Source organism: Cebidichthys violaceus, unplaced genomic scaffold (genome assembly GCF_023349555.1).
Source record: "Cebidichthys violaceus isolate CVI_PGR_0920_01 unplaced genomic scaffold, fCebVio1.0.p SCAF_12, whole genome shotgun sequence".
NCBI classification, from domain to species: domain Eukaryota; kingdom Metazoa; phylum Chordata; class Actinopteri; order Perciformes; family Stichaeidae; genus Cebidichthys; species Cebidichthys violaceus.
Window position 1 is genome coordinate 7,371,986 of NW_027176285.1, and position 22,015 is coordinate 7,394,000.

At 44.3% G+C, this 22,015-nt stretch overlaps 1 protein-coding gene across 2 annotated transcripts; it reads left to right on the top strand.

Moving 5' to 3' along the window:
- The first annotated feature begins 5,578 nt into the window (after positions 1 to 5,578).
- Positions 5,579 to 14,417, top strand: cunh18orf54 (chromosome unknown C18orf54 homolog). Of its 2 annotated transcripts, none has more exons than XM_068706080.1 (15): positions 5,579 to 5,652; positions 6,442 to 6,577; positions 6,937 to 7,093; positions 7,185 to 7,352; positions 7,538 to 7,688; positions 7,803 to 7,872; positions 7,952 to 8,153; positions 9,392 to 9,480; positions 9,697 to 9,802; positions 10,376 to 10,468; positions 11,266 to 11,359; positions 11,454 to 11,511; positions 11,657 to 11,815; positions 13,008 to 13,063; positions 13,400 to 14,417. In XM_068706080.1, exons 2-15 carry the CDS (start codon positions 6,443 to 6,445, stop codon positions 13,548 to 13,550), a joined length of 1,689 nt encoding a protein of 562 aa, XP_068562181.1. In that variant the 5' UTR covers positions 5,579 to 5,652; position 6,442; the 3' UTR covers positions 13,551 to 14,417. The 2 variants fall into 2 exon arrangements, with proteins under 2 accessions (XP_068562181.1, XP_068562180.1); XM_068706079.1 differs by having other exon boundaries at positions 5,600 to 5,910.
- Positions 14,418 to 22,015: the final 7,598 nt, after the last annotated feature.

Sequence of the window (22,015 nt, forward strand, 5' to 3'; positions counted from 1 at the left end):
AATATGTTGTTCTTATCTTTATAATACTTGACACTTGGACATTTCTTGACCAGGCAGCAACCTCCAGTTCTGCAGAGTGAAGCCAATGCTGAAGTGCCTTAAACCTGCATTCTCTCTAGTGTCCATCAGGGGGCGACTCCTCTGGTTGTATAGAAGTCTATGAGAAAATGACTCTACTTCTCTCTTGATTTATTACATCAGTAAACATTGTAAACATGAGTTTATGGTCTCAATCTCTAGTTTCAAGTCTTCTTCAATACAGAATGATGTTCATTTAGTAAATTATGGTCCATTTAGAGTCAAACAGACCATGAAGCAGGGTATGCTTTAGGGCGGGGCTTACTGTGATTGACAGGTTGCTACCGCTACCAGAGCCGTATACGGCGTCTCTACGTCACTCCTCCACATTCCAAATATGTTAACTTCCGTTCATTGGCTGCATAAAAAATAACATGGCGACAGCAGTAATCCAAGAGGGCGACGGCGAAATCACCAAACTTCAAAACGGCAGTCCACAAAGCAATGGGTGACATCGCAATGACTACATCCACTATTTTATATTCAGTCTATGGTCTTGACCAAGCGAAAAGCTCTGGTGCTGAGAAAAGCTGACGCGGAAATGCCAAAAACTGCAGTTCTTCAAATGGCCACTTGAGGCTGGCGAGCGACTCAATCCCCATAGACCGCCATGTTAAAATGCCCAACTTTACCGCAGATTATAATAATCATGTTTACAGAATGGTCTCTATAGCTAATGTCACCGAGACACTGTCTGACAACTGATTATTTGAAGGGTGATGTTACGGTGACTACGTCCATATTTCATGCAGTATATGGTTTTCACTTACTGTTTTTTTTTTGCCAAAATACTTTTAGTAACATAAGAAGAAAATTCTTAAGACAAAAAAAGAAGTTGAACTGATAAAAAAGTCATATAAAGTTAAATAATACATGTAAACATCCGTGGAATTACTGGATATTCCAGTTAAAGGTGTGCTCACCTTTACTCGTGTAGTAAAACTCCATAGTAGAGGAAAACGAGCCGTTGCACTTGTGTGTCTCTGCCAACGTGAATTTCGCACACTGCTGCCGGGGATATTTCTTTCCAAGGTTTGCTCACTGTGTAAAAAACTGGACGAACTTCAGCTACTGGTGGGGAAAAACAGATACTTTTCTTCATCCTCCGGTTTGTGCTTCACCCTTTTACTTCCCCTGTGAGTTTGCTTCATTCATACTGGTCGGTACATTCCACCACAGGCCAATGCGCAGGAGGTACAGCGGACACTCGCCGACTGTGTGTGGAGACCAACCAGGACTCTTTAGTTATTGTCTTCGGTAACTTTAACAAAAAAAAACCTCAGCCACGAAGTCCTCAAATACAGACAGTTAATAAACCAGAGAGGAGAACCTTTTAGACCACTGCTACACCACAATAAGCGGGGTCTATCACGCCGTCCCTCGTGCTGCACTGGGACTCTCTGACCATGTCATGGTCCATCTGATTCCTGCATACAGGCAGAAACTAAAGCTCTGTAAACCTGTTGTCAGGAAATCAAAGCAATGGACCAGTGAAGCTCTGAAGGATCTTCAGGCGTGCTTGGACTGTACAGACTGGGATGTTTTCAGGACTGCTACCAACAGTCTGGATGAGGACACTGAGACTGTGACGAAAAGTACTCTGATAAACTGCAACACCAGCTCTCAGCAAGTGACTCTGCTTCTGTCCGGAGGCTTCAGACAGATCGCCAACTACAAGCCTAAAGCCCCCCATTCCAAGAATGACCTTCACCTGGCAAACGGGCTGGACGAGTTTTAGTGTCACTTTGAAAGACAATGGGTCCGTCCCGACCCCATCCCCCATGACCCCATCCACCCATCCACCCGCTCCAGACCACCAGGTCCCCCTTCCCCCAGCTCAGCAGGGGCCCATGCATCACAACCACCCATCCCAGAGCCCCCCCATCCCCCAGCCCCCACCACAATGATGACTCTCTCTATTCTGGAGAGAGACGTCAACAGGCTGTTCAAATGTCAGAACCCTGCAAAGCAGCCGCCCAGACTCTGTCTCCCCCTCCACCCTGAAGCACTGTACTGATCAGCTGTCTCCGGTGTTCACAGACATCTTCAACACCTCACTGGAGACATGCCACGTACCAGCCTGCTTCGAGGCCTCCACCATCATCCCCGTCCCTAAAAGACCAAGGATCACAGGACTCAATGACTACAGGCCCGAAACCCTAAACTCTGTGGTCATGAAGTCTTTTGAGCGCCTTGTCCTGTCCCACCTCATAACCCTCAACGACCCACTCCTGGACCCCCTGCAGTTCGCCTACAGAGCCAACAGGTCTGTAGACGATGCAATCAATATGGCCCTTCACTTCATCCTCCTGCATCTGGACTCCCCAGGAACCTAAACCAGGATCCTGTGTGTGGACTTCAGCTCTGCCATCAACACCATCGTCCCGTCTCTGCTGCAGGACAAGCTCTCCCCGCTGCAGGGTTCCTGACTCCACCTGCAAGTGTATCACACATCATGTCTGACAAGAAGCAGCACGTGAAGCTGGGGAAACATGTCTCAGTCTCTCGGACCATCAGCACCAGTTCCCCCCAAGGCTGTGTTTTTTCCCCTCTGCTCTTCTCCTTGTATACCAACAGCTGCAGCGCCAGTCACCAGTCCGTCAAGCTCCTGAAGTTCATGGATGACACCACCTTCATTGGACTCATCTCTGGTGAGGATGAGTTCTAAGTCGGAGTTAATTGGGAGCTTAACATCAGCTCCATCACAAAGGCAGTTCAACCTGCCAAAGACAATGATGGTGCACTTCTACACTGCCATCATTGAGTCCATCCTCTCCTGCTCCATCACCGTCAGCGTATCATTTGCTGTGCTGAGAGACTGATTGGCTGCAATCTGCCGTCCCTCCACGACTTGTTCGCCTCCAGAACCCTGAGGTTGAAGAAAGAAGAAAGATTGTAGCCGACCCCTCTCACCTTGGACATAACCTCTGTGAGTCCCTTCCCTCTGTCAGGAGGCAAGACCTCACGCCACAAAAACAGTTCCTTCCCTTCTGCAGTTGGGTTCATCAATAAAGCCTGTGACCCCCACTAACTCTGACACTTACATCCCCAGGACAATTTGTTATTGTTACACACCCTTGAACATCTTTTTCTGTATTAACATACACATGACACTTTAACAATGTATTTTTTTAATGTACGCTTATTTGTTTAGCCTATTTTACTGTACATTTTTCTATTTTCTATTTTTAAATTATGATTTATACGAATGCACTTTGTTTACTGTTACGCACTAATCATTTAGCCGAATTCCTTGTATGTGTAACGTAGCTGATTCTGAAAGAATATATAAATGATGAATTAATCAATTAAATACAATACAACACATTGTACTCATGTTAGGTACATGTAGCCTATCTCTGCTTTTCATGGCGAGGCTGCTCTGATGGGAGAACTCCTTGTGACAGTGTCTGTTGTGTTACCGGGGCCTCGACTTCGAGGCGGAGTGAGACCTCGCTGCGTTCTTCCCCCGACACCTCTCTGTTTCAATCCCCCCCCCCCCCCCCCCCTCCTTCCCTCCAGTGACGTCACAGTCTCGGGGTTAAAGGGCCTGATGCAACCAAGAACACTGGAGGGAGGGACCTCGTGGAAGTGGACATTGTGCCGGAAGTTTTGAATTGTTTTCTGTTGCTGAGCTGGTTTTTGACTTTGATTAAACAACTTTGACTTTGGATTCATAGACACAGGGACTTAATAGTTAGAGGACAGGGTACTGAAGAACATTTGGTACAGGGATATCAACCACCAGCCTGTAGGCCTATAGGTGTAGGTCAGGATGTTCTTACATTTCCTTACAAACTCTGACGGCATGGGAGGGAGGGAGACAGATGGTGACGGCAACACCATGGATTCTAGTGAGGAAGAGGGAAACTGATGAGAGGAGGGAGACCGTAGTGATGAGAGGAGGGAGACTGTTGCGATGAGAGGAGGGAGACTGTTGCGATGAGAGGAGGGAGACTGTTGTGATGAGAGGAGGGAGATTGTTGTGATAACAGGAGGGAGACTGTAGTGATGAGAGGAGGGAGACTCTAGTGATGAGAGGAGGGAGATTGTTGTGATAACAGGAGGGAGACTGTAGTGATGAGAGGGGGGAGACTGTAGTGATGAGAGGGGGGAGACTGTTGCGATGAGAGGAGGGAGACTGTTGCGATGAGAGGAGGGAGACTGTTGCGATGAGAGAAGGGAGACTAGTGATGAGAGGAGGGAGACTGTTGTGATGAGAGGAGGGAGACTGTTGCGATGAGAGGAGGGAGACTGTTGCGATGAGAGGAGGGAGACTGTTGCGATGAGAGGAGGGAGACTGTTGCGATGAGAGAAGGGAGACTAGTGATGAGAGGAGGGAGACTGTTGTGATGAGAGGAGGGAGATTGTTGTGATAACAGGAGGAAGACTGTTGCGATGAGAGGAGGGAGACTGTAGTGATGAGAGGAGGGAAACTGTTGTGATAACAGGAGGGAGACAGTAGTGATGAGAGGAGGGAGACTGTAGTGATGAGAGGAGGGAGACTGTAGTGATGAGAGGAGGGAGACTGTTGTAATGAGAGGAGGGAAACTGTAGTGATGAGAGGAGGGAGACTGTAGTGATGAGAGGAGGGAGACTGTAGTGATGAGAGGAGGGAAACTGTAGTGATGAGAGGAGGGAGACTGTTGTGATAACAGGAGGGAGATTGTAGTGATGAGAGGAGAGAGACTGTAGTGATGAGAGGAGGGAGACTGTTCAAACAGCTGGACAGAAAAACAGATAAAGGATGTAGAATCATAGACTGCCCATAAGAAGTGTCAATGTGACGTCACTCATTGGTTTTGAAGACTTGTGTTCGCCATCTTTGTTTTTTTTGCAACCGCAAGTGACACGACAGGGTGGAGCTAAGGACAACCCAATACCTAATAAGAGGAAGCAGTAATGCAACATAAATTATGCCAAAACCTCAAAAAAGAAGATGAACACTTGGAAAAAAATGTAGTGTCACCATGTTTTAACAGGTTCTGGGAAATAACTGTGTCCCAGCTGTCCTGTGTTTTGATTTACAGTTGAAGAGGAACGCCTTTTCTTACATAAGCTAAAAGGAGAAATACCACAGTGTAAAAGTCCTCCATGACAAGTAAAAGTATTCAAAGTTGTTCTCAAGAACTAAGCTAAATGTAACCTAATATGAAAACAATAAGAGTTCTTATAGAAAAGCAGTGCTCAATATACATAGTTATATAAATATATGTAAGTAAGTGACTCTATATACAACACAGGCTACAAGAAAGGGGCGGGGGTGTCAATGGCATAGTAGACTATAGCCTACAGATCTATGGTGGTGATGCAGGCCGATGTCACTTTAAAAACCTCTGGACCTAACATTATTTCTATTATTGTCATAATCCGCGAGAGTGCATCCTTTAATTCCGCATGAGTCACATACAGTAGAGAGACTTCCACAGGACCCTTTGGCTCCACTCGTAAACAGACTGAAGCTAGCTCCAACCTATAGGGGGCGGGAGCGTCAGTTCACAGCAGCAGCCGGGCTGCTAAAGTTGAGCTCTGGTGCTTCGAAAGTTTCCGAAGGTTCCCGAAAGACCCTAAAATGTAAAGGGAAGGCTTGCTGCAACAGCTGTGTGTGTGTCTCCGCTGATAACTATGAATAGAGTTACCTGACAGGTTATTTTTACGGTGTTTGGTCGTAACTTCTCTGGGCGGAAGCCATCGGAACTAAACTGATTCCAGACCAGCTAAGCTAATCGAGTTAGCTTTACCCGCGAGCCTTGAATCTTAAATTGTCAACATCCGTCACTGTACGCAAAGGTCTGGACACCAAGTATAAGGGAACTATTTTGGAGTTCAGATGTAAGTTAAGTGTATTGTGTTCCTTTCATGTGGAAGCATGGATTTAATTGGAACATTTGGATTCGTATTCACGTTTAAGTGTTTCATTTTAATGTCAGTTGCATATATATGCTATCTCTATGACCGTTTGTGAGTTCAACTAACGCTAGTTAACGTTAACTAACTAACCAATGTTAACTTTTGATACGGTCTCACAGACATTGTAGAGTCGTTTAGCAGCACCGAACCACCGTGGCGTAAAACGTCTACTGTCTCATGGATGTAACGTTAATGTACGTTTGTGTTTTGTATGTTTAGTTAACTGTTAGCTATCGTGAGCGGTTTGCTAGGCTAAAGCCAAGTTAGCAAGCTAACGTCAGCCAGTTATGAGCTCGAGACTGTCAACTTTTTTTAAGGGAAGACGAGCTTTCGGACCACAGTGATTTGACAACACACTGACTCTATTCTGAGTTATTGTCATTTCATGTCTAGCTCGCTGAGGTTAAGATCTCTGTGTGTCTGACCGGATTTTAAATGTGTTGTTGTCGTCAGCATGGAGGCCAGCGGCTTGGTGGGTGACTGTCTGTCTCCTGAGTCCACGGTGACCTCCCTGCTGTCCAGCTCAGGTCACCTGAGGAGCAGCCTGCTGGCTCCTGAACACAACACCACCTTCAGATACAGAGACCAGGTTGGCTCTGCTTCTACTGTTACAATAGTAATGAGGCACTGTGTCTGTATCCTCTGTCCTGTTAACTGAGCCAACTTGGAGGTTAATTCCTCTGAGTTCAAACAATAGATTGTAGATGGACGTTCTGCACAGGGTTTTAAATACAGAAAATTAGCATTTCAAAGCTCAAAGGAGGGTGTTACTATTAAATGTCTGTTCATTTTTGAATGATCTCAGTGCTTCAAAGTAAAAGCCCTCCAGCTGCTTCAGAGTAAAAGCCCGCCAGTAGTGTCTGATGTCGGTAATAAAACTCAAGACAAGCTGTTTCCTGTGGCTGGGCTGACTAAAATCCATCACTCGTGCTTATTGATTGATTGCAGAACTATTACTCGGCCTCGGCGGCGTTGGACGCCTACATCACAGACTTTGAGAGGAGTCGGCGGGACAGCGTGTCGTTGACCGGAAGGCTTCTTCTGCCTCACAGTCCGCCCTCCACACCGAGCAGACCCAGAGTGAGCGCACTCAGAAACAAAGATGGTAGGTCACCACGTTCATCGGGGAAGCACGTTTGTTTTAGGACCGTTTGTGTCAGTCGTCTTTATGTGTTTGTGATTTTTTTGTCTCGTAGTTCTCCGGGAGCGTTTGACAGACAGGGAGCTGGACTTCCTGAACCTCCCCGTCAGCTCTCTCCATCACCGTGGCAACCGAGACAGACTCTCCATGACGACGGACGAGCTGCTGTCGATCCCGTTCGACGGCTCGATGCCCGTCACTCACACCTCCGCATTCATCCAAGGTCTCTAAACGCCGCACACACCAGCAGTTTTTTGGAAATTCTTCCCCTTCATCTAATGTCTTCATGTGCCTCATTCTGTCTATATTCAGATATCAGTTAAATGGTAAATTAGTTGATAGTTGATAGAATAAATTGATTAGTTGCAGTTTTTGTGTCAGTCTGACGTGTCTCGTCTGCTGGTCCAGGTTTCCTGTCCCAGTCTGGACCCTCAGAGCCCCCCTTCTCCTCCTCCAGACCAGCACACAGAACCTGGGACAGACTCAGCAGCAGCCATGGCGCCCCCCAGCTGAACCACCACCACCACCTTCATCCAACCAGGATGCCCAGGAGCTCCAGGTTCAAGCTGCTGCCACTAATCCGTCTCATTTGGGATGTTTTATGAAAGATATCTGTTCTGTCCTGTAAAAGGTCTACCTCACATCGGACCTTTCTTTACTTACACCTCTCCAGGTACAGAGAGAGACCAGGGGCAGCCATATTGAATCCACATGTGGACGTGTCCTCAGCCAGCTGCCACAGGGTGACTATCTTTCACATTTTTATTTGTGCTTTTGGACTTAATTCTGAGTAGGACTGAATGTCTTTGTTCCCTGTTTCAGTCTGCACACAGAGCAGCAAGGTCAGGGTGGGCGGAGCCATCTTCGTCCCTCCACCTCCCTCGCTGGTTCACCAGTAAGAGGCCTGACATGGACTGCTCTGGGATCACCAGCGTGCCGGTCCTAAAGTACCCCGCTTGGGTCCAACGCTGTGACCTCGGTGAGACGCAACCGCCCACAGAGTCAGAGCTGTGGGAGGACCACGGTACAGCACCGCCTGCACGGCACCAACACCTCCAGGGCCCACAACTCAGTTACCACCATAACACACATCGCAAGTCCCACTTTGCACTACACAATCACTGCTTAGTCTAAATCGTCAAGAAGTATAAATATGAGAGTACGAGAGTTTCAAAACCAAAATGGTAGAGCCTCAAAGCGTTTAGGCCATCATGAAACACTAAATTGCACGTATTCAAATTCAGACTAATTAGTTAACAGCCTGCGCAGTGGTTGACAGCTCGATGTTCATCGGCTTCAATGTGAACTGCAATAGTTAGCATGTCCAGCTATGTAACTTACTACCAACAGCAGTAAGTGAGCGTTACTTCTAAGGCCACATGGGGTTTAGGTTTAAACCTAAACCCCATGTGTGTTTTGGCCACATAAAGTGGTGTGGGCTGGTCCTGCTCTCTCTTCTTAGAAGAACCCTTTTCTCCAGATTAGGGTGTTGATATATGAGTCTGGATTTTTGTTTTATTTTTTCGAAGCTGACTGAAAATCAATCTGAAACTGTTTTCAGAGCAACTATACAAAATACTGTCCAGCAGGGGGCAGCAACGCAACCCAACTCTGAGCACACGACACTCTTGTATTTTCTCTTTATTCATTATTGTTCAATTATCCATCAGTCTTTTATAATAACCCTTTGAGCTATTACCTCATCTCAACTTAAGCAAACAATGCATCACTTTAAACAGAAACATGCTTTAGTTAGATTCTTCCTGTTCAGCCAAATAGCATTTTAATTCCACTTTTTATGACTTATGTTCAGCTAAACTAGTTCTCAAAGTCGTCCAGGTACCTCTGAGGGGTTCTCTGTTGCTGGGTAGTGTCTCACAACACCCCCTCAGGTCTGACCACATTCACTGCTGGTATCTAATATCTTAACAGTGGCTTAAGTGTGGGAACAGTATACACAATTTAATGGAAGATGTAAAACAAAATGACACCAGTAACAACACTTGAACATGTAAAATTAGACTTTTCTTTTGTAACGTGAAACACACTGTTGGAAAACACACATGGTATCTGAGCTATGCAGCCGAACCGCCTCAGTCTCATGCTCCCGTAGGCACAGCTACGGGAGCAATTTTGGGGTTGAGTGTCTTGCTCAAGGACACATTGACATGTGACTAGTGGAGCCTGAGCCGGGGATCGATGTCTGATGTGGAATCTTTAGCATCCCATAATCCTAGTGCTTTTCTGGTGTTGCTCCTCCAGGTGTTCTTCCGCCTGTAGCTCCCACAAACAGAGCTCCATCCTGGGTGGCAGAGCTGGAGGTTGATGATCCCGACCAGACACCTGCTCAGGTGAGAGAATCCAATCTGTGAACACCATCAGCAGCTCACGTTGTCTGATGAGCTGTACCTGAACGGAAACAGGATGGCAGAATGGTCCATACCCGTGTGTGTGTGTGTGTGTGTGTGTGTGTGTGTGTGTGTGTGTGTGTGTGTGTGTGTGTGTGTGTGTGTGTGTGTGTGTGTGTGTGTGTGTGTGTGTGTGTGTGTGTGTGTGTGTGTGATCAGGTTGACCAGCGGACTCTCAGAGATCTCAGGCTTCAGTTTGCTGAACAGATTTCTGTACTCGCCGCAGAGAGAGGCAGCTCTGACGTCATGGAGACTCTGTTCAGAGGTGAGGAGCTCTGTGTGGTTCTCCATCCTTTTTTCAATATTGTACTGCCAGCCGAGTGCCCCCCTACCAGTGGACCATTTCTGGAAGAACAAAACATGTTGACGGAAAGAAATAGAAATATTTTATATAACATGGGTTTATCAAACCCGCATTTACATTTTTTATGGAACGAATGATCTTATAATATTTTTAGGTATGTAGTTTTAGGAATGACTGATATCTTTTTACATTAACATTACTCCACAGTACACTTTTGGGTACTAGTACCCCTGCGGTACTCCACAGTACACTTTTGAGTACTAGTACCCCTGTGGTACTCCACAATACACTTTTGGGTACTAGTACCCCTGTGGTAATCCAGTGTTCTAAACCAATGCTGATGTCTTGTGTGTGTGTGTGTGTGTGTGTGTGTGTGTGTGTGTGTGTGTGTGTGTGTGTGTGTGTGTGTGTGTGTGTGTGTGTGTGTGTGTGTGTGTGTGTGTGTGTGTGTGTGTGTGTGTGTGTGTGTGTGTGCGTGCGTGCGTGCGTGCGTGCGTGCGTGCGTGCGTGCGTGCGTGTGTTTCCTCCTGACAGACAACAGGATGGAGTCTCTGATCCAGAAGGCCGACCAGGTGTTGACCAGCCTGTCTCACGGCTCTGCAGAAGCAGACGGTCCTGCAGATCAAGGTCAGACCAGTTCTCCTGTTGAAAGCAGCGATGCTAATGAGCTGGCACTAAATTAGCATTCACACAGCTCAGATAACACAAACAAATCAGTTTAGTTGTGGCTTTCACTGTGAGGCAGCTTGTTCTATTAATATATTTGTTTGCCATTTTCCCTTTTATTAGACGGGAACCAGTATACTATATACAAAGAGAAAACATGAAGAGAGGGAGACGTGCAACTAAAGCCCACCCCCGAAGCTTGATTTACAGCTCTGCACTAAAGGAATACTTCACTCCCAAAATGGCCATTTGTATATCAGTTACTCGCCCTGTGTTGTCTTGAATTCTTCTCTAGAAAACGTTGTTTTTCTCTCACGCCTCTACGGTTAATGGAGAAAAGTCTCGATGGATTTACGTCAATGGGGGCCTCGTTCAAATCCAGCAAAAACTACACCAAAACATCCTTTTCACAAACTCCAGGTCTCCTTCATCTAGTCGTATGTGCACTACTTTACAAACGCATGCATCCTCACTGAAACCTGACGCATAAACAGTCTCGCTCCTGTGCAGGCGCGCTACTCGTCCCGTTAGTGCAGAAGGTTTTGAGGATGGATGTGGTTGGGGAGTAGCGAGCACACGAATGGATAAATGAGACTCAGATTATACTGCACGAGTTGTGTGAGCATTTGTAAGCACGGAAACAGTGAAATCTTTATCTTGTGTCACCATCACTGCATCAAAAAGGTCGATCACATATTTAGTCCACACGATGCTGCCTCTTTCTCATTGAATAACTGTTGTTGTTGTTGTTGTTGTAGTCAGTCCTACTGACTGTGTGGAAGAAGCAGTTAGTCCAGTGAACACGGAGGAGCTGCTGCTCTGTCCTCCCTCTCACCGCCGGACCTTCTCTTGGTGAGAGTTAATCACGCTCCCTTCATCCTTAGCTCTGCTGCACCGTGACTGAACCACGCGCTGAATGATACAGGATTGTATGTTGTACCTGCAGGGACTCGGCGGCAGCATCGGGGAGCATCACAAAGGCTCCGCCCCACAGAGGAGCTCAGGTAGGAGTCTGTCTGTCCTGGTCCACTTCTACCTGTTAAACGATCCACTGTACAACCAGTCCCACTCTCTCTTCTCCATACACATGGTTCCTATGACACGTGCAAGTCCAAATGATTCCCCCCACCCCCCTTCTGTGTCCTCCAGGCTCGGGTCTCCGGTCTCCACAGTAACAGCGTCTTGAAGCAACCTGGTCCAGTGGAGGCTCTGAAACAGATGCTGTTCAGACTGCAGGCGGTGGAGGCGGAGCTTCAGCGACAACAACAGGCTCGGGTAGCTCAGGCGGAGGAGGCTCCGGTGAAACCGGTATGAACACACCTCAGGACTCGACATTCGGCTGTGTTTTGAGGAAACAGGAGGGATGACCCCACCAATGGCTGACCGTCTATGAGCCACGGTGGCTGATACTCAAGCTAATACCTTCTGTGTTTCGTTATAGCAGCTGGTTCAGCAGTAGTATAGGTCTGTTTGACTGCCTTGTATGGCATTGGGAGTCCAGTTGTAGTGAGATATTACCAAAACAGAGTATGCTAGTTGCTTACCCCCCCCCCCCCCCCCCCCCCCCCAACTACAAAGCATTGATCCTGATCACACATTGCTCTTGAAAACTTTCGGTGGCCAATCGATCCGGGCATATCTAGAACAAACCTAACTCATACAGAGCCAACAGATCCACAGAGGACGCATCTCCACAGCCCCCCACTCAACTGAGGGATGAGCATTTCAATAATCACTGGTAACTATCGGATCATTCTTCAAAGATGACAACCTGACAGAGTAGAGCTCAGAGAACAACCTGCTGCTCAGAGAACAACCTGCTACTCAACGTCAGTAAAACCGAAGGAGCTGATTGTTGATTTTAGAAAAAAGGAGCCAAAGACGACACACCCCTGTCTACATCAATGGTCCTCACACATCTCCATCCTGGTGAAGAAAGCTCATAACCAGCTGTATTTCTGAAGGAAACTTAAGAAGGCTAAATTCCAGTGCCACGTTCTTGTTAACTTTTACAGAGGAGCAATAGAAAGCTTCCTGACTGGAAACATTACAAACTAACATGTGATGTTCCAGAACAGGAGGGCTCTACAGCAGGTGATTAAAACCACCAGGAACATCATCATATCTACTGAGCATCAGTGATATTGGTGAGAAGAGGAGCCTGAGAAGAGCTCAAAGGATATGAAAAGACTAAACCAACCCAGACACAACATGTTCACCATGCAGCTATCTGGAGAGAGATACAGAAGTATCAGCTGATGAACCACAGGACCTCAGCTTCTTTCCTCCGGCTGTGAGATTCTTCAACTAATCCTCTGTACTCCATCATAAAAACAAACAGTTGTATTTCCTGTTTGTGTACTTTTACGGGACTGCAACTCACATTTGGTTGTCAGCCGTGTGTTGACAGTAAACAGACCTGGTCACCTTGTACTGTTGCATGTTGTGTGCTGTATGTAGACGATGTTTCAGGTCACATGGAGTTGCGTTTGTGTTCCAGAGGCCTGAAGGTGAAGCGGAGCTGGAGAGATTTTCTGGTGGACCGTCACTACAGAGGTAACGCACACTAACGCATCAGGATCATCATGTGAGTTACTGTGCTGTTGTGCTCATCCTGTGAAATAGCTCAACATCTTTTAAAGGGATTGCCACCACATTTTACACAGCCTCAGTGGTCACAGCTAATTATTAAGTTATGAAATCCAAAATGCTTGGCTTCTTTGAAGATGAGCTACATGATATCTATGTGGTTCATGTGCTGTATGCCGTCCAGATGCTGCTCTGTGCTCTCCTGAAGATGAAGTGCATGCGCCACACACACACACACACACACACACACACACACACGTGTGAGTTGAGAGCAATATTTTTGACGAATGTTTCCCTCTTCAGAGCTATGCATCACCTGAGCCGTCTGAAGGTGCTGGTGGAAGAACCCAGAGAGAAACACACAGAGGAAGAGGAGGAAAGGGACGAAGATGAAGGACGCTACTCTTCTTCCTCTGCTGACGGACTCATCTGTAGTCAGCAGAAACCCTCCTGAAGCTACCAGAGCAAGAGACTTCCTGTCAGTGTTTCTGTCCGTCGGTGTTCTCACTGTCCTCTGGTTACTGTGTCCTGTTCTCATGTTACCGTGTTCTGTCGTCTGGTTACCGTCCTCTTGTTACCGTATCCTGTCACATCCAGCAGCACCAGGAAACAGCAGATGATTCTAGATGATGTCTGCTCTGGATATGTATTTTAAAGGAAAAGGTGTAATTTATTTGGACAATAACACAGAGACCAAACCAGACTCTTCTGGAAATCCATGAAATGTGTTAGTGTTACATTAAAGAGCAGCCCGACCTTTTGGAAAATCCTCTTGTTAGATGAGAGGATGGTTTCAATAGCTTTTTTACTTTTCTATTTGAAAAGAAAAAATAGATTCAACATGGAGGTCAGACAGCTTTGGAGTTGTTTGAAGGTGTTCTTTTTTCCCTTTTCATGGACCAAGGACCTCACTCCCAGTCTTTATGCTAATGTACAGGATGTGTCATTGTATTGGACGTGGAGGGAAAACCGTTATCCATCTTCTCATCTAATTCTGTGGAAGACGGAACACAAGAAGATTTATCTTAATCTCACACTGCTGCTCTTTAAGTTCCGGATGAGAATGAAGCTCTGCAGCGTCGCACTCGATGAGAGAGAAGCAATTACATCTTTTTAGTTACTGCAAGCGCCTGCTCAGCCGCTGAGACACTAAAAGTGTCAACTTAATATGTAAATGTGCCAATATGAATGAGGGATATAATGTCTGGTGGTTTGTTACTGCACTGAGAATTTCATTTAAATGATAAATGTATCTATTTGTAGCCAGGCTAGCAGCAAGACTCACAATGCTGGCTGAAAGTATTTAATGTGTTAGCATGCAATAAAACTTAGCTAACTTGCTAAACATCATGTTAAATTACTGATGTTAACATGTCAACTAACTGTAGCCATATTAATACGCTTACATTAGCATTTCAACATTGTGATGCAAATGTGACTCGTTCATGTTAGCATGTTGCCATGCGAAAAGCTAAATCATACAATCTCAACCTCAGCATGTTAGCTGCTAAGCTACACATTAGTTACCGTATTAGAATGCTAAATGATACCCGCTAAAGTTTCGAATATTCCCGCACTGAAACCTAAAACGTCACATGCTAAACCTCGAGGATGTTGTGATCTAAATGAGGAAACTTCTGTATTAGTACACCGTTATTAATTTAGGCAAAGTTCTTCACGCCCCACTGATGTAAAGAGCAGGTTTAGCTAAGTGAAAAATGGGTTAAGACATATTTTTCTTTATTAATATTTGATCAGCACTGCGTAGTTTGTTTGAAATTCACAAGCGGTGATTTCATTTTTTAACATTTCTAGAACTTTTTATCATATTTGCAAAAGGTTACCAACTGGAGCCTTCAGTCCAGTCTTAACCTGATGAAAGTTGAACTGAGTGTAACAATGAAGAGCTGAGTCTGAGGTGTCCTAAATGGCCACTGTACGGTACATTTCATGCAGCGTTCACATTGTGTGGGAGTCACCACTTTCTCATTTTTAAAAGCTGTCGATTTGTTATTACGAGTGGAAAAAGCTCAACTTATCTCTGACTCCACCCATACTAAAAAATCTGACATTTTACTGTACCAATTAAGAGATATTTCAAAGTAAATGTCTTACATTTGTACCAAGAAAATATCTAATAACTCAATATTTGAGGTGTTATAAAAATAGTTTTCTCAATAGTTCCAGACAATGACTGACATATATCTGTTCAGGACAGCATTGACTCCACCCATACTGAAAATCTGACATTTTTACTGTACCAATTAAGAGATATTTCAAAGTAAAAATCATATTTGTACCAAGAAAATATCTTATAACTGAATATTTGAAGTGTTATAAAAAGAGTTTTCTCAATGATTCCAGACAATGACTAATATGCATGTGTTGAGGACATCTCTGACTCCGCATGCAGAAAATCAGACATTTTTACTGTACCAATTAGGAAATATTTCAAAGTCATACATTTCTACCGACAAAATATCTAAAAACGAAATATTTGAAGTGTTAGAAAAAGAGTTTTCTCAATAATTCCAAACAATGACTGATATATATGTGTTCAGGACATTGTTGACTCCACCCATACTGAAAATCATACAATTTTACTGTACCAATTAAGAGATATTTCAAAGTAAAAGTCATACATTTCTACAGAGAAAACGTCTAATAACTGAATATTTGAAGTGTTCTAAAAACTATTTTCTCAATAATTCCAGACAATGTGTGACGGTTCACGGTTAACCGTGTGGGTTTAGGAGTGGAGTAGAGGCGCAGGCGCAGACTCAGACACAGGACAAGGTGAGGTGGAATGCAAAGCTCTTTTACTGGGCATAAGGCAGTCAAAAACAGAAACCAAAAACAACTCCAACTGGGAGCGTGGAAATCCAAATTGAAATAAAAGGCAAAATCACAAAAGGGCTTGGTCACAGAAGGCAAAGTCACCAACCGTGGAACGCAGAGTGCCAACAAGAGGGAGAAGCACTTGAGACGAGAAGAGTCCACGGGGAGGAAAAAGGAGCAAATGATAATCCGGGCTCAGGACACAGGAGCTCGGGCGGACGGCCCGATGGGCAAGAAGGGCTCAGGACACAGGAACTCGGACTCTCGGAGACGGGGCTCCGGGGAACAGGGCTCGGGCTCTCAGAGACGGGGTTCCGGGGAACAGGACTGTAGACCCAGGATCTCGGCCGGACTGCCGGAGTTGCTCAGGACTCGGGATCTCGGGGAGGCCGGACTGGAAACACGGGATCTCAGGGACACCGGACCAGGGACACTGGGGCTCCGGAGGACGGAAGTACATAGACTGGGGCTCAGGGGAATGGGGTGATGGCCCAGCGGGGTAAGTGGCTGGAGGTCACCGCAGCTTTGAGGCGGCAGGAACTGGAGATTGCCGCTGCTCTGAGGCAGCAGCAGCAGGAACTGGTGATCCCTGGCGTTCGGCAGCGGGGTCAGGAACTGGAACCCTCTACGGCTTGGAGGAGACAGCGGCCGGGTCCGGGAGTGGCTGCGGCTCGGAGGAGACAGATGCCGGGTCCGGGAGTGGCTGCGGCTCGGAGGAGACAGATGCCGGGTCCGGGAGTGGCTGCGGCTCGGAGGAGACAGATGCCGGGTCCGGGAGTCGCTGCGGCTCAGAGGAGACAGCAGCCGGGTCCAGAGGAGACGGCGATGGCTGGAACTGGAGGCCGCCGCTGCTCGGAGAAAATATCTAATAACCGAATATTTGAAGTGTTATAAAAAGAGTTTTCTCAATAATTCCAGACAATGACTAATATGCATGTGTTGAGGACATCTCTGACTCCATGCATGCAGAAAATCTGACATTTTTACTGTACCAATTAGGAAATATTTCAAAGTAAAAGTCATACATTTCTACCGACAAAATATCTAAAGTCTGAATATTTGAAGTGTAATGACAAAGGTTTTCTCACAAATTCCAGACAATGACTGATATGCATGTGTTGAGGACATCTGACTCCACCCATGCAGAAAATGAAACAATTTTACTGTACCAATTAATAGATATTTCATAGTAAGTCATACATTTGAACCTATAAAATGTATAATAACAGAATATTTGAGGTAATATAAAAACTATTTTCTCAATAATTCCAGACAATGAATGATTTGTGTTCAACACATCTCTGACTCCACCCATACTGAAAATCAGACATTTTTACTGTACTGTTATTAAACGTTTTCTCGGTTCAAATATATGACTTTTACTCTGAAATATCTCTTAATTGATACAGTAAAATTGTTTAATTTTCTGCATGGGTGGAGTCAGAGATGTCCTCAACATGTGCATATCAGACAGGATTCTGGCCTTAAAATAAAGCCAAAATTGCTGTATTTGGATGTATTGAACACCATTAGTGATAATCAAGTGAAATATATAGTTTGTTACATGAGAAAATTCAAATGGCACACATTGTGCCAAAATGACCATTTTGGAGACCTCACCTGAAATGTCTGTACTAAAACCTCTCTAATTTTGTTCTGCTTCACTTTATGAAAGTCGTCAAACTTTGCAGAGAAACTGATCACATATCCTATGATTTGGGAGAGGTTTAGACTTGCAGTTGCATCATTCAAAAGAGATAATCATCCTGAAAGTGCTTTTTTTTTTCAGCCGAAACTGAAACTTTTCAATTTGTGCTGTGTGCCATCTTCATTTTCTCTTAACCAGTAACATACATACGGTATTTACACATCTGAACAAATCTAACCAGTGTTCCTTTTATTATAACACTAAACATATTCAAATACACCTCGTGGTTGCAGAGATATACTCTTTTTAGTATGGGTATGCATGTATGGGTATGCTATATTTAAAAAACAAAAATAGGGTTAGGGTTCAAGAGGGTCCTGAGCTTCTGCATGTTGTACAACAACACAAGTCTCAGCGTTCTCTCACACTGTGCCTGCTCACAGTGGCATTGAGGTCAAGTATTCGTGGCTGTTTCTGTCTTAGGTTGTCCCCAGGTTTAACAGGGGGGATCTTACCCGTCATAGGCAAACCAGTCTTCCATACTCGCCTGTTTTTTTAAAATGTAACTCTCAAACTTTTTCTTTAACTAATTTCAAACCATGTCCTGAGTTTCTACATGTACAACAACACAAGTCTCAGCATTCTCTCACACTGTGCCTGCTCACAGTGGCATTGAGGTCAAGTATTCGTGGCTGTGCCTGTCTTAGGTTGTCCCCAGTTTTAACAGGGGGGATCTTACCCGTCATAGGCGAACCAGTCTTCTATACTCGCCTGTTTTTTGGAATATGTTTTTTTAAAATGTAACTCTGTTGGAGAAAAATAACTTTTAGAATGATCTGTTCTTATTGTTTAACATACAAGGCTCCATGAAGTCTGGGGCTCCTGTGTGCATTCCTAAGGATGGCGCCTCCCTGCGTAACCTCCTAGAGACAGATCACGACCATAAAAGGTCAGCGCCAACTGGCAGTCTCAATCAGTCTGTGTACATAGATGACATTGGGGTCCCTAGGGGAAATCAAATACTGCAGGGTTTGAATCAGTACTATTTTGGTGGCAACAATACGGTAGAGGGGTCAAGACGTGTTGCTGGTGAAGAACAGGAGGGGTCTACAAAATGTTTGGTTCATCTTGATTGTATTTTCATACCATGTTGAGAGGGCTAATACAGTGATGAATTAATGTTGAGATGAATAAACAGACTCTGTGTACTTACAGATTTCCAACCAAGGTGATGAGGGACTGGGAAGCGACAGTACACAGCATATTTGTGAAGACATTCCTTTGTCTTTAAAATGTTACTCTTAGTATAATCCGTATGACATTAAAATACGTGTGTTTTTGATTATATTCTTTCTTTATTGTTTTTGATGTTTTGTTTTTATGCATTCATTTATTACTAGTTTGATTGGACATTCATTCATTTATTTTATTCTAATCTAGTAGTTATACTTTGTATAAACAGGAGGGAAATGTTGGAGAAAAATAACTTTTAGAATGATCTGTTTTTATTGTTTAACATACAAGGCTCCATGAAGTCTGGGGCTCTTGTGTGAATTCTCTTCACACTTGTTATTTTCGACAGAATCGATAGCGCTCGTATAGGAAGTCATCATGATGTGATAACGGATATTGGCGATCTCAAAGAACTCTCTCCCTATAAAACACTAATCTAACTAATATCGCTCCTGGGGATGAGATCTCTGTGGAAGGGAGCTGCCATTTTTCAAGCTTATCCAGCCAAGCTTAGCCTGCGCTGGAGCAGGTTCAAGTTTATGGATGTGTTGCTATGGTGATTTTGCCAAACTTGCTTCGTGGAACCAAAAAGCCTGACTTATGTAATCTTATCCTGAAAATGATCCAACTAACTCAGTTAGCCAGGTACAAGGAACGGGGCCCTGAACAACGCAGGTGACACCACATATTTACATTTGCATAGACACTCATTATTTATTCTGGTTCTATTTAATAACAAAAGAAGAACTTGTTGTCAAAAACATGCTGTGTTAGTGCCGGCCAATGAACCTCCTTAATTGTTATGTTGCTACAGCAGCTAGACATCGTGCAGAACACACCGTTAACTCATGAAAACAACAGTAGGCACACACTAAGATGGCAAAACATGCCTACTGTGAGTGAACTCATTTAAAACAGAATGAAAGCAACAAGAAGAAAACATCAAAAATAATTATCCAAATCCTACCAAGCCCCAACCAGGCGGACACTTCTAAATAGTGATTACTCCTCTAAATGTTTAAAATCAAACAGTGCAGCAATACCCCAAAAGATTAAAACACAATACGGCCAAATAAATATAAACTCAGTGCAAATGACATCAGGACATACAGGTAAAACAACAGTACATTTGGCAAACGATAATTTATAATAATCCCACGGAAGACTAAGATTTGCAATAACCAGAGAGATAAATTGGCAGTTTTAGCTCCAGTCAGTTTGTTCAGAGACTCCTTCACTAACAGCTTTGATCATCAACACTAATGATGTCCTCAAGCTACTAAATCAGCTTGGGTTGACACGCCACACTTAAAAGAAAGATCTTCAGAAAAACCGACTACATTTAATTGTGGAGGTTCACTTTTCCTGTGCTGTAAAAAAATGTTGGTTAAGAACAATGATAAGACATCGCAGATAAAGCAGGAGCATGATACTGAATAGGTTTTAACCACACATTTAAAATACAATAAAAGATGCTCCTCTGCTAAAAACACATAAGTGAAAATAATTTGCAGCTGACAAAAGTTGGCCAATGAAAAAGCTAGACTGCATGTAACTTTCTAACCAGAAAAGAGGAAACAAAGGCATCAGTGTAGAGACTTGCAGCAGCTGCTTTCTCTGGTGAGTATTATTGATTCAGCTGCAGATCTGAGAACAGCTGACGAGCTCGTATGGGGGATTAAAAGAAGAGCTGAAGAAAAGCTAAAGCAGTACCTTGAAACCTTGAGGTCCTGATTCACAACAGGAGTGTCTTAATAAGATGCTTTTTGTTTGATTTCATGTGTTTCTCACAACCCAACAAAACAATAAATAACATGTATGTTACATATTTGAAATTGCGTTGTAATAATAACCTGTGATATTCATCAAAATATACAAACACCACACTGAGTGGGGTCAGCAAAATTAAGAATCCGGATTTAACTGAGGACGAACCATTTTTGAACCAGCAGTTGTACCTAAAATCACAACTCGTCATTAACAAATCATACTTACATACATCATGAACTTGGTTAGTTACCACATAGAGCAGTACAAGCAGCCAACTGCTCTATGGAGGAACAGCTTTAGGATTCAAACTACAATCATCGATCTGACACCTTCCCATGAACCGATCCAACTGTTAGGACATCGTATGTTGGCATCATTTTTTGGCAATATCGTATATCAATTCCAGTATAATTAATGATGCATTCATTCATTTAGAATACACACCATTTTCTGAGCACATCCTCTAAATAATCTCCTCTGTGTTCTTAGTCTGACGGTCTTTTGACGATGAAAAAACAAACCGTTGACTTTTGACCCCCCCCAATAAAAGCAAACTTGCAAACAAGTGAGACTGATGTAGTTTTTGGTTGCAAGATAGAACAATATAATTAAACTGTTGATGCTTGTCCGCCTGTATTGCATTAAAATGCCACCTGTCTATCATGGCCAGTACCAACACCTGTTGTCTGGACCAATGATCCGACGTCCCCGGTCCTCTTCTGGACTCTCTGCAACTACGAAGGCTGAGACTCGGTCTCGGGGGGGGGGGGGGGGGGGGGGGGGGTTCCACCTCTTCCTCCTTCTGAACCACTTCCTCCTCCTCCTCCTCCTCCTCCTCCTCCTGCTGCTGCTGCTGCGACTGGCTCTCACGCTCTACTTCTTTAGTGGGTCCTTCGTCTTCTCCCAACTCTCTCTCATCTGAGGAGAAGATATGCAAGTAAGACTCGTATAAAACCAGCAAATGAACAGACAGAATAAATAGTGAAGAGTGAGCAAAAGAGTCTCAGATAATGTGAATAGTTTGCAAAGCAGCACATGAGTTGGGAGTTAAAATCAGTGGTAAAATCAAAGACAATTTACAGCATTCCCTTTGTTAGGGTTGGGAGGAGTGGAGAGCGTGAGAGGCGTGAGGAACGTCTCCCTCCTCTTGTCCAACAACACAGCTTTCAAGAGTAAAATTAAAACAGAAAAATGTCTGTTCAACTCAAACAAAACCCCTTTTTTATCATCAACACCAGAATCATTGGTTCTTAATGTCAAGCTTAGTATGTTTCACTGTGGATCAAAAAGGATTCCCAATCTCAATGCACCACTATTTGGACAATTTAAGATTCATTCCACTACAGAATTATAGTCAAAAATCAATTATTGTTCTGGAGGAAATTCACATGACACTGAAATGAAAATACCTGGAAATGCAGGTCTGAAAT